This window comes from Gopherus evgoodei, unplaced genomic scaffold, assembly GCF_007399415.2.
Source record: "Gopherus evgoodei ecotype Sinaloan lineage unplaced genomic scaffold, rGopEvg1_v1.p scaffold_34_arrow_ctg1, whole genome shotgun sequence".
Classification (NCBI taxonomy): Eukaryota; Metazoa; Chordata; order Testudines; family Testudinidae; genus Gopherus; species Gopherus evgoodei.
The window spans coordinates 2,771,566-2,784,463 of record NW_022060016.1 but is presented as its reverse complement, the minus strand read 5'-3'; the positions used below and the strand labels follow the sequence as shown (position 1 = coordinate 2,784,463).

Genomic DNA, 12,898 nt, shown 5'->3' with positions numbered 1-12,898 from the left:
ACTGCATTCATACTAGGAGTCCTTTGTGGCTATAGTTTGACTGGGATAGCTACACCGGTATCGTCTGCCAATAGGAGTTTGGGGGCAAGCAACTTAATTAGTTTTAAGAGAGCTGGACAAATATCTGAGTGGGACGGTATGGTGGGGCTCTTGTGATTGTGGGGGGCAGGGCTGAGGAGCCCTGTGGCTCACTTCTGGTTTCTCTCTTATGTACTTAAAGCGCATGCTTCAAGGCTCCAGCTGGCCACTTGTAGGGGTCAGGAAGGGTTTCCCCCCTGCAGTGCATTCTGGGAGACTTTCTTTTTATCGCCTTCCACTGAAGCATTGGGGATGGCCATGGCTGGAGATGGGATATTGAACGGGGTGGGTCAGGGCTCTGTGGGGGCATCTAGTATTCTCTTTCTCTAGTGCTTGGCTGGCTGGTTCTTGCTCATGTGCTCTGAGTTGAACTGATCACCACGCGTTGGGTTGGGAAGGAATCCACCCCCCAGGTCAGATTGACAGGGAGCCTGAGGTGTTTTGTGCCTTCCTCTGCAGTGTGGGGTGCAGGTCTCTTGCCCGATTACCTGGGTAGATCTCAGTTAACCATTTCCGTGCCGTGGCAGGGGGCCCTCAGTCCCTCCTGTTCTCCGCCTGTGGCATGCAATGGTCTCGTCTCCTGTGGGCCGTGGTGGATTTTCGGTTGTTGGGATTAGTGTGCGCAGGGCCGGTTCCAGGCACCAGCGCAGCAAGCTGGTGCTTGGGGTGGTCCAGGGAAGGGGGTGGCACGTCCGAGTTCTTCGGCGGTGGGTCCTTCAGTCCCTCTCGGAGGGAAGGACCGGCCGCCGAATTGCCGTCCAAGAATGAAGCGGAGCGGTAGAGCATCGGCCGAAGTGCTGCCGATCGCAGCTTCTTTTTCTTTTTCCTCTTCGCCGCTTGGGGCAGCAAAAACCCTAGAGCCAGCCCTGAGTATGCGGTTGCTGGGAGGGGCTGGCAGCCTGTGATGTACCAGTGGTCACGCGCACTAGGAGAGCTCTTGATCCCTTCTGACCTTGACCTCTGTGAGTCTATGAACAGGATCCAGGTTTTCTGAATCCCAGTCCAGTGCCCGGGAAGCTTTGTGGAACACTTGAAAGGCCTCGCGCCTTGAGGGCTAACGAGGAGCGGGGTGAAGAGCATTACAGCCCGCCTCCAGCCATGGGCCTTGAACCCGGGACACGTATTAGTTGCAAACTCCCGCAGCTAGACATTAGGCACCTTACTTCGACTGCCAGCTCCTTGGGGCAGGGCATTGCTTTAAGTTCTGTGTCTGCACAGCACCTAGCGCTTAGCGGCCTGGTCCAGCATAATGGAGTCCTGGGGCGCCTACGTGCTACCATAATACACCTAAGAGAAAAAAATATGTACAGTGGCTAGCACAATGAGGTCCAGGCCCATGATGGGTGCCTAGGCACTACTGTAATACATATAATAAAGGGTAACATTATTTAATATAGACTGCTGGGTACCCTGCAGAACTGGCTTTACAATAGCATAGGGAGGCAGTGTGGAGGAGCATGTGGGAGAATTAGGTACTATTCCCAGCTCTGTCAGGGGCTGCTGGGTGACGCTGGGTGAATCATTTCCCCGCTGTGTGCCTCAGTTTTCCCTGCTGTAAAAAGAGGAGAAAGATACAGTCTACAGCTGGGTGACATTTTTCAGGTGAAAGGTTCATGGCCCAAAAATGCTGATTCAGCGACACCAAAACATTTTGTGACTTCGTGCTGATTTCAGTAAATTGTTGGCTTAGGAAAAACAAAAAATTCCAAAAGTCTCAAACTGTTTCATTTCACTATGATTGTTTTTTTCAGTTTGCAATGACTTCATATTTCAGAGTTTCCTTTGATTTTATTTTTTTTAATTAAAAAATTGTCAAAATCAAAGCAGGACATTTTGATTTTGTCAGAACCAAATGTTTGATTTGACCCCAAAATAATTTTTTCTCCAACTTTTCCATTTGCCATACATGTCTAAAATTTTTATTTTCGGTCCAACCCAAAACAATTTTTTTAGACTTTTCAGAATTGCCAATGAATCAAAAAATCTGTTACTCACCCATCTCTGATATTGGCCACCTTTGTAAAGTGCTTGGAGATCAAGCATCCACGTAGGAGAGGAAAGTGTTACTATTAAGTGATCAATTTGCACCTATCTGGCACTTGTGGAGGATCTCAAAGCAATTTACAAACCAGAACTATCTTCCTGATCCCTGTAGGAAGGAGGAAAATTATTATTACAGATGGGGAAACTGAGGCACAAGGCAGGGGGAGTGACTTGCTTCAGAGTCTCACAGCTGTTCCCTTGTGTTTTATAAAGCAGCACTGCCATTCTGTGCTTAACTCTTCGAGGAGAGGAAAGATCCTCATATTAGCGAGAGTTTTACAGTAACAGAGGGCAGTGGCGAAATGAAAGTGTATGGGAAAGAGGTTTGGGAGTGAGGGTGGAGGTGGAGATCGTGCTTCCAGGTTTGGGCAAAGGGGGCAGACAATGAAGCAGAAGGATACATGAAAGTTGAAGCAGCAGAGGAGAAGGTTCTTGTACCCACACTAGGTGGCTTATGGGACAGAGCGGGGGAGGGCAGAAAACAGCAGGTTGAAAAAAGAAAGCCAATTCCTCTTGAAATGTCAAAACTCTTTTCTTTTCATAGGGTTCAGAACAGACCCAATTTTGATTATTTAAAAAAGAAATTAGTGATTTCCCTCCCATAAACTCACAGATTTTTAAGACCAGAAAAGGACCGTTGTGACCATTATCTAGTCTGACCTCCTGAATAACCCGGGCCAGAGACTCCTGCCCAGCTACTCCTGAGTTTGATTTCAGCCAATTTAGAAAGAAAACGAAGGAACGCGAGAGTGTGAATGCGCCAGAGAGAGAGTGGAGGGGTGAGGGGAGATGGAGGGAAGGAAAAAAGAAAAGAAAGAAAATATTTAAATGAGAAAGTCAATACAAACCAATTTTACTCTTAATTTTTTGGTTCCAGTTTCATTGAAAAAAATTGTGGGTTTTTTTCGTGAAAATGTTCAGTCCATCAGTGGGGCATAAAGGGGTCAGGAGACAAGTTTGTTCCATGTGGGGAGACAGCTGAGGAAGGTGGTGAAGGAGGGAGCTGGTCAGAAAATGGAATTTGCATTCTGTGGGGAAATCTGTCACGGGGGAACTCATTTTCGTCCTGAATTGGAATGAAGCGTTGAAATTTTGAAAATGGCGCATGGGTTGAAAATTCCCAAAGAATTCATTCTGGAAGCCTGTGAACGTTTCCTTTTCATAACCTCAAAGCGTTATTTTATAAATGTCAGAATAAACTATATACAATATGATATTAAATATCATGTATCAATATAACAAAATGAAGATTTTTCACGTGCCGTAGAAGTCAAACCTAAATGAATCAAAGCAAGAAAGTTGAACTGATTTATTTTAACATTTTTTCCAGCAAAAATTTCATCGAAATCGACCCCTTTCGGATTCAACACAACTGCGTTTTCTGATGGAAAACGGTTCTGGCAACATTTTTTTCGGCCAACTCTAGCGACAAACCCATGGGGAACAACTGTGTTCATCCTGGAGGCGACCACCTCCCCTCACCCTCCGTCACCTTGCTCCTTGTTGTCTTGATCAGTTCGGTTCCTGCCCCCACCTCCCTTCCAGCTCCTCCATCAACCCCAAGAGCCAGGGATCTTTGCCTTCAGCTGCTGTGAGCCAGGGCTCTGTGTAGCAATGAGAAAAGCCTGAAAGAAAGGTTAAGCTCAGGTCCTGTGAACCTTTCAGGCTTTTGGGGGAGCTGTGAATGCAGAGCTGATAAGTATTCCACTGCCATCCGCCTGGAATGTTCAAAGGACAATGGCAAATTCTCTCCCTCTCCCCAGTGCAGTGGGTCTCTCTGGTTTGCGTGATGTGCAAATCCTCCTTCATCAAGTTGTGTGTGTGTGTGTGTGTGTGTGTGTGTGTGTGTGTGTGTGTGTGTGTGTGTTTTAAGATGCAGGATGAGACCCTGGCTCTGTAAGATCCCCCCGCCCCACAAACCTCTAGGAAACAGACACTGCCTTATAAATTTTACTGGACTTCAGGGAAACTTGTCCTCCCTCACTTCTTGCCCTTTGTAAATCAGAAGTAACTCCACTGGAGTCAAGGGGGCTGATTCCCATCACCCTGATCTAGGTGTAAATCAGGAGTCACCGCACTGGAGCTGATGCAGTAACACCGGTGAGGGTCCTTAGGCAGCGTCCTTGCTGGAGAGTTAACTCAAGTTATTTGCAGAATTGAGCCTAGCTCAGGCGAGAGCAGCCACCTGTCCAAGAAAACACAGCGCAGAGGGGTCGTGTTAGCGGCTGGTGCACTGGGCTGAGTGATGCTGTAACTTCTGACCCCCGGCAGGGCAGCCAGCTTGCGTTAAAAGCTGCACTGCCCTTGAGTGACGGTGTCTTGTGTGTGGACGGCACTTGAGTTATAACTCGCGTGAACGCTGCCTGGGGGAGACTGGATGCGACTGACATTCAAGGCATAGACAATGCTTATTTCAGCCCCTGTGCCCAGAGCTGCTCGCCCCACTTGTTACCCCGGCTGGGGAAGAACTCCCCAGTCGTTCATTTCTCCTTGATGGAAGGGCTACAGCTTCCATGCTCCCCCCGAGTGTTTTGGGCCTCCAGGTGGGTGGTGTGGGCGGGACATAAGTAGCTCGCCGTGACCCTGCGTTCGTTTCAGCAACCTGCCTTGCCCCAAAATGAGAACAGCTGAGACTCTGGGAGGCACAGGAGACCCTGATTCTCCCCCCCATCTCCAGCTGCAGTGGGGATGCCAGGCCGGAGGGTGCTGGCTCAGGGACTGTACTGCTGTCTACTTCCTCCCTGTCCTCATCCTGGCTCCTCTCTTTCCTCAGTCCTCGACACAGATTCCTGCTGTGCCCCCACCCCCCACGGTCTAATCTCGGTCTGCATCCCCCCCACCCCATCCTGCGCTCCGCCCCCATCGCAGATCAGGTCTAATGCAGCACGTGAAACAGGCCTGCATTGTGAGCTGTCAGCCACTGGGGTATCACTCCAAGCCAAGGATGGTTTGGAAAATTCCCACTGGGTGGCGGGTGGGATCCAGTGGTTACAACAAGAGGGCTGGGAATCAGGACTCCTGGGTTCTATTCCTAGCTCTGGGAGGGCAGTGGTGGCTAGTGGTTAGAGCATGGAGGTGGGGCTGGGAATCAGGACTCCTGGGTTCTATCCCTGCCTCTGGGAGGGGAGCAGGACCTAATGGCTGGGAGGGTGCTGGGAGTCAGCTCCTTGGGTTTATTCCCAACACGAGGAGGGGGGCTTAATGGTTAAAGCAGGGATTTGGGAGCCAGAGCTCCTGTTTCTGCCCTTGACTCACTCGGTGCCTTAAGCAACTTCTGTACCTTGGTTTCCTCCATCCTTCACATGGGGGTTTACCTGTCCCCCCGACTCCCAGCATGCATGTGTCTGAGGCCTAAATCAGTCATGTTTACAAAATGCTTTGGGCTCCTCAGATTACAGCTGCTAAAGACAGGCAAAGTTCTGTCACTGACTCACGACCCCCCCAGCGCTCCTGGGGAGTTAGGGATGCATTCGCTACCATCCCCATTTTACTGGGAAACTGAGGCACGGGGTGGGGTGGGGAGAGTGACTCAGTCAAGAGGAGGGAACTGGAGGCTACTGGTTCCATCAGGCTTGGAACTGGTGTGGCCCAGTCCCTCACGATCACACCCACAGGCTGGGGGGAGCGGGCGCCATGCGGCGGAGGCCGGCTCTGAACACTTGCATTCCTCTCTGCAGGTCCCGGCAGGAGGAACATGGCAGCTCTGCTGACCAAGCTCTTTGAACAGCATCTGGGAGGACACATTTTGCAGGTGAGTCCCAGCTTCCCGGGAATTAACGGGTTACAGGGGATGCAGAGGCCAACCTGGGGAGAGAGGTGAACTGAGCATTGCCTGGCTAATGGGGAATGCAGGGTAGGGGAGGATAGGACAATGATGTGTGTCTATTGGAAAGGGGACAAACCCCATGGCCAGATGGCGTGGGTTGGGGCGGTGCATGGGGAGAGGGTTCAGCAAAGGCTGAACATCAGGGAAAACTCTCCTTGTCTAGCGAGAAGGGGTTAAAGCTCCAGGGGGAGAACAGGCCCCCTCTCCTGTTAAAAGCAGAGTGCGCATCCCCTCATTCTACTCCCCTCCCAGTTCCCTCTCCTCCTTGGCTGGTGAGAGATCTGGTCCCCATATGGGGCCTGGGGGCCAGAGAACACCCACAGCTCAGTGTGCTCCGCCCACACCCCCAATCCGCCCAACCTCCGGGTGCTGGATGTAACACAGAACCTGGACCAGATGCTCCCAATTTCCCCAGGCTATAGGCCTGAACCGATGCCCCCGAAGCCAATTGGACGCTTTCCATTCACTCCAGGGGGTGCTGGATTGGGCCAACTGGCCTCTCCATCTCCCCTGCCCACCCCAGGCCTAGGGAAGCGCGGCAGGTTTTGGCCGTAGGCTCCACAGGTCACCCAGGGGAGGCAGAGGGGAGGCGGCGGATTCATGGTCTCTGCTCCCGGTGCAGTCCTGCAGCTTGGATCCCTGGTATTTCAGGGCAAGCGCGGCTGAGCCAGACAGATCAGGCTAATTATCGCTGGAGAGCTCTCATTACAGCTGTCTCCCCAGGCTGCTGCCTAATTGTCAGAAGAGGCATATGGTAATATTTTAAACAGCAATTAATCAGCCTCCTCCCCTTCCCTTCCCCTTAACCATCCACCCAGGCCAGTGACGGACACGGTACAGAGGTGCCTGGAGCCCTGGCAAAGCAATTTCCTGGAGTGACTCTGTTGGGTCCTGATTCTCTGTCGCTTTGCCCTCTGGGGTCCCCGTTCTGCATGGCTTGCCTCTGTGCGCCGGTGTGGAATCTAGCTGTGGCCCCCTCCCAATCCAAAGGGAATGGCCCATGCTTTTTACATGTGAGCACCCAGTACCCCTTGCCTGGTGTCCGCTTTGAGCTCCCAAGCTGTGCAGGGTCAGGCTGGCCCAGTACTTGGGTTGGAGACAAGTCAGACAACCCCGGGGTACTGCAAACGGGGAGATGGTGCTATTCCGTCAGCAGCAGGGTTGACACTAATGGGGCCATAGGGGGCGCTGTGCTGCAGGGAGTGGGGTAGGTGGCGCTCTTCCCCTCTGAGTTAGTGCTGACCCCATGTGGTGCTAGGGGGGGGCTGTGCTGCTGAAGATGTCCATGAGGTGCAAAACTTAAGGCCTGGCTGCTTGTAGTGTTGGCAGATCCCCGTGGCACTATCTGTGGGATTAGGGATATTGATTCCATCCTGGGTAATTGCACTTTTCGTCCTTAAATACCCCCGCAATTTCAAACAGAAGCAGGATACTTTCTTCCCTAAAACTGCTGCATCATTTTGCTGTGCAGCTGTCAGACAATAGCTATGTTCCACCCCAGAAGCGGCTGCCTTTCAGTGCTGGGTGAGCAATCCCTGTATAAACAGCCCCTGAGCCCCACCCCAGAGGTGGCTGCATTTCAGCACAGGGTGAGCAATCCCTGTATAAAAAGCCACCATGCCCTATGCCAGAGGTGGCTGCATTTCAGTGCTGCATGAGCAATACATGTATAACTAGCCCCTGAATCCCATCCGAGAGGCAGCTGCATTTTGGCACTAGGTGAGCAATCCCTGTTGTGGTGCCCCAGCCTAGAGGTGGCTGCATCTCAGCGCTGGGTGAGCAATCATTGTATAAACAGCTGCTGTGCCCTGCGCCAGAGGTGGCTGCATTTCAGCACTGGATGAGCAATCCCTGGCTGTTTGCACCTTTCATCCCGTCAACACAATCCCATTCTGAGTGTCTATTGCATGACATGGCCATGGGGGCCAGAAAGTGGGGGCAGTTTTAATTTGATTTTGTGTGTTAAAATGAGAGCTGTGTCTGAACCAAACCTGGGGGGGATCTGCAAACCACCTTAAATGGGCCAGTACAAACCACCAGAGCCAAGGAGTTTGGTGGGGTTCGCAGACAGATACGTATGTTAGAGATGCCTTCTCATGGGCCATCCCATGAGCCCAGAAATTAGTGCATTTTGCTGCCACCTTTGGGCACTGGGGATTCTCCCCCTGCCCGGGCCAGCAGGAATTATATTGCCCCTGGGACGAAGGTGAGCGTCTGGAGTAGCTGCATCAGTCAGCAGATTGCTCTGAATGTCCGGAGGTCCCCACTAATACATATGTGTGCACCTTAGTCTGGAGAACAGGGCACCAGACTGTGATCCCGCAGACCTGTGTGCTGATCCTGGTCCCTATGACCATGGCCATGCACTTTCCTATCCCTGTGCCTGTGCCAGATCTCATGTGTCTGTGCAGCCCCCAGTACATTACCGTCACCCCTACCCCCAGTTTTGGTCATGGTGACACCAGTGAATCCCTGAAGAGGCCTGGTGACACGGGGGAGCTGTTCTGCTGGGATAAGGGATTCCCAAGCCCCCAAAGATGGAAAAGGCAGGAATGATGAAGGAGAATTTCTGAGACAGCCACCATCAAACTTTCACTGGATGCAGGCCGAAGGCGTCGTGCAGCAAACCTGCCCCAGACCCCAGAATGAGGCTGAATTCTGAGTCCAGCTGAGCCATCCCCCCAGCTCTTTCTACCTACCTGCCATTACGGTAGCACCTGGGAGGAGCCCTATTGTGCCAGGTGCTGCACAGACACTGTCCCCGCTCCAAGGAGCTTGCAGGATGGGGGGCTCTATCCTACGAGGCAGTGACTCTGAAAAAGGGTGGAGTTTTTTTGGGGTGGGAGCAGGGGAGGGTGATGGATAATCAGCTGAACATGAGCTCCCACTGTGGCCAAAAGGGCTCGTGCAGAAGCAGGGAAATCTCAAGCAGGAGCATAGAGGTTATTTCCCCTCTGTATTTGGCAGTGGTGCAACCGCTGCTGGAATCCTGTGTCCAGTTCTGGGGCCCACAATTCAAGAAGGAGGCTGATGAATTGGAGAGGGCTCAGAGAAGAGCCACGAGAATGATTAACGGATTAGAAAACCTGCCTTATAGTGATAGACTCAAGGAGTTCTATCTATTTTGCTTAACAAAGAGAAGGTGAAGGGATGACTTGATCGCAGTCTATCAGTGCCTACGTGGGGAACAAATATTGAATAATGGGCTCTTCAGCCTAGCAGAGGCAGGTCTAACACGATCCAATGGCTGGACGCTGAAGCTAGACAAATTCAGACTGGAAATAAGGCGTAAATTTTTAACGGTGAGAGTCACTAACCACTGTAACAACTTACCCAGGGTCGTGGCGGATTCTCCAGCACTGACGATTCATAAATCAAAATGAGATATTTTTCTAACAGAGCTGCTCTGGAATTATTTCAGGACAGTTCTCTGGCCCGTGCTATACAGACGGCCAGTCTAGATCATCCCGACTGGCCTTGGAATCGATGAGCTCACCATCTAAATAAACAAAGAGAGGATCATTACCTCCAGTTTACTGAGAGGGAAACCGAGGCACAGAGTGATTAAGTGATGTACCCAGTGTCAGCCAGAGCCAGGGTAGAAACCCAGTGTCTCTTGAGTCCTAATCTCTTAAGCACAAGATCTTCTGAGAACCTTACTGTCAAGGTCTGCCGTCCCTGAAATATCCAAACACCCTGATCACTCACCCCTCAAAGTGCAATCCCCCATCCAGCACTACGTCTCCTCGCAGACCCTGCCCTGATGCTTATGATTTGAAGGAAAAAACCTGCTTAGTTATGGTTAAGCTTGGAAGGATTTGACTTTTATCAGTAAATGTCGGGAAACATTCGTTTTGCAGCACACATGCGCGTGGGCACAAACCAAAGCGAAGAAACATTCTTTCCATCGATAACAATTGAAATGTACAGATTGGCAGCGTAAGAAAAATGCTATTTGAGAAGTCATTAGAGTTGGAGTTAAGGATATTAACTTTGCCTATTTTGAGATGTGACGTTGACGATTTGTGTTTTAACAGTTCTAAAGCTTTAACTTTTGAATCGCAGCCTCTACTGTCATAAAATAATTATTGTCTGAGCCCCCTCCCTGTTGTCTGTTGCACCCTCTCAATTTCCTGTGACTGTAAAAGTTTAAACCGATAAAAATGTTTATACGGAGGCTTCTAACCCATAATTTTGCACAACCGTGAAACTTTATATTGATAAATATCTGAAAAAATGCTTAAAAATAAACATTGAGATGACCCATCAAAATGATAGAAAAATAAAACTCCAATTCTGCCAAGCCTAGTTATGGAGCTGATGCGGTTTTTCAAATTTCTGAAGAGCCACAACTAAGTATTGCCTGCTATGGAGAAGGAAACGGCTATGCATATAAGTAAGGCCTTACCAAATTCTCGGCCATGAGAAACGCGTCACGGACTGTGAAATTTCGTCTCCGCCTGTGAAATCTGCTCTTTTGTGTGCTTTTACTCTATGCTATAGAGATTTCATGTGGCAGACCAGCGTTTCTCAAATTGGGGGTCCTGACCCAAAAGGGAATTGCAGGGCGGGTCACAAGGTTATTTTTGGGGGGGTCACGATATTGCCACCCTTACTTCTGTGCTGCCTTCAGAGCTGGGCCGCTAGAGAGCAGCGGCTGCTGGCTGGGAGCCCAGTTCTGCAGGCAGCGCTGCCGTCAGCAGCAGCACAGAAGTAAGGATAGAAATACTGCAAACCCCACATCCCCTGCAATAACCTTTGGGATCCCCCCACAACTCCGTTTTGGGTTAGGACCCCTACAATTACACCCCTGTGAAATTTCAGATTTAAATAGCTGAAATCATGAAATTTCCGATTTTAAAAATCCCATGACCATGAAATTGACCAAAATGGACCACGAATTTGATAGGGCCCGACACATAAGAGACTGGGGCCCTGGGATGCTGGGGGGTGCCTTAGATTCTGATCTTATAGGCAGGCTCATTTGCAATTTGTGGCTGCAGATTTGTGCGCTGGAATCTAAGCTTCCATTTAATTAAAAATAAATAAATCCATCTCTGTAGATCCCAGAACCAATAAATCCATCTCTCTAGACCCCACAACCCAATTTTTGTGCATTTGGGTTGTTTCAGCAAATTGGTTTTGCTGCAAAAATTTGGGGGAAAAAAGGTAAAAAGAAATCAGAAAAAATGAAAATGCTTCATTTTGGCATCTTAAAAAAAAAGTTTTGATTTTTCACTTTGAAAAATGACTTTTTATTCAACATCGCTTTTAAAACCGCCTGAAACCGATTGAGTGGTCAAAGTTGATAGATATGGTACCTAGAGAGGGAAGGAAAAGAAAATAGAGACCTGGCATTTCAGGGTCCTAGGCCAGGGTGGAAGGGAATTAAAATGGAGCCGATCCTGAAAACACCAGGACAGGCAGCATGGCAATCCAGGCTGAACTTCAGATCAGGCAGGGTGTCCCTTCCTGGCCCCAGCTATGTGCAGTCTGCCTTGGGTATTGTTGTCTCCGGCAAAGGACGGTAAAGCTGAAACTGGAGATGTCCTGAGCTCCTTCCTTACCTGCTTTCTAAAGCAGCTGGTTCGTCTCCACAAACGGGGCCAGGAAAGTTTTATAACCAGTTACTTCTATTGAAAAGTTTTGTTTGGCCCGAAACCGTTTCTCCTCCTCCCTCTCCCCACCCTCACCCCCAACTTTTCGAGTTGCCAAAAGTTTTAGAAAATTTTGTTTTCAGTCCCACCCGGAATGATGCGCTCCCTCCCTCCCCCACCCCATTTTTCAGACTTGCCCGCAAACCAAAAAATCTGTTCTTTCCCTAGCTCTAGGACAGGGGCCACACACCCCCGAGTGGGTGGGGGCTTTTAAGGAATCTGATCCTGCACATCCCAATTCTTAGCAGCCAAAGGGCATTGTGGGGTGTTTCATGGGGGCGGGGGGTGCTTTGGGAGGTCACAGGATTGGCAGGGAGGTGGCAGTAAAATGGGGCTGATCCTGAAAACGGTGCAAAAGGCAGCAATGAAATTTGGGGGCCTAGCTTTGAAACTGGGGAGGGCGTCCCTTCCTGGCCCTGGGTTTGATCAGCTGGTTCTGGATCCCATCTGCCTGGTGAAAGAGGAAATCTTTCATCCATGAGGATCACTCCCATCCCTAGTCAGTATCCTGCTGTGTCACATTGCTGTGCAGCAATGAAACAGCGGCTAGGTTCCACCCCAGAGGTGGCTGCATTTCAGCACTGCGTGATCAATCCCTATATACACTGCAGCCGTGCCTCACCCTAGAGGTAGCTGCATTGCAGTGCTGGCCTGATCCAACCCTAGCAACCCACCTGATCAGTCTGATGCAGGCGAAATGAAAGGCACTATTGGCATTTATCCGCAGCCTGCAGAAGCTCCTAGTCTTTGCTACCTTGGCCGCTCCCCTCCAGCAATTACTGCCCATCACCCCGGCGATGCCATCAAGCCTCTGGATTTGATCTCCAGTTGCCTCTAGGAGAGTGGTTGCGACTCGACAGCCGCTGACCCCAGGGCTGACTCTGAGAAGAAGGCTGCCATCTCTGCTCTGCAGGCACCTTATTGATTTGGACAGCCCCTCGCAGGTTCTTCGCATGCAGATTTCCCAGGAAGAAACGACCATGCTCGTTCGATCTCTGAAGGAAACCCACCAGCACTCCAGCTGCGATTTATGCCCCCAGTCCTGCTTCCTTCCCACTTAAAGCCAGCGCCTGGGGACTGAGCCACGTAACACGAGCGTGTTTGCACAGAAGGGCAGATCCTCCCTCGCCCTGTGCGTTGCACAGCCCTGGTGAACCTCACCCCCATTCTGAGCGGGTAACATTTAGCCTGGGCGCAAATGGCCGAACACAGCATAGCTCAGTGAGAAATCAGGCCTTGACTGATCATGACTCGCCTTTGCTTTCTCAGCCTGATCTAAATGCAGCCAGGTTTC

General features: G+C 50.5%; 1 protein-coding gene across 3 annotated transcripts in view; it reads left to right on the top strand.

Annotated features, from left to right (window-relative positions):
- NPAS1 (neuronal PAS domain protein 1) overlaps positions 1 to 12,898 on the top strand; it is a 95,806-nt gene that overhangs the window by 43,476 nt on the left and 39,432 nt on the right. For all 3 annotated transcript variants that reach the window (XM_030544548.1, XM_030544549.1, XM_030544547.1), the window contains exon 4: positions 5,799 to 5,872. In XM_030544548.1, the coding sequence (XP_030400408.1) occupies positions 5,799 to 5,872 (74 nt within the window). The remainder of the gene's footprint in view (positions 1 to 5,798; positions 5,873 to 12,898) is intronic.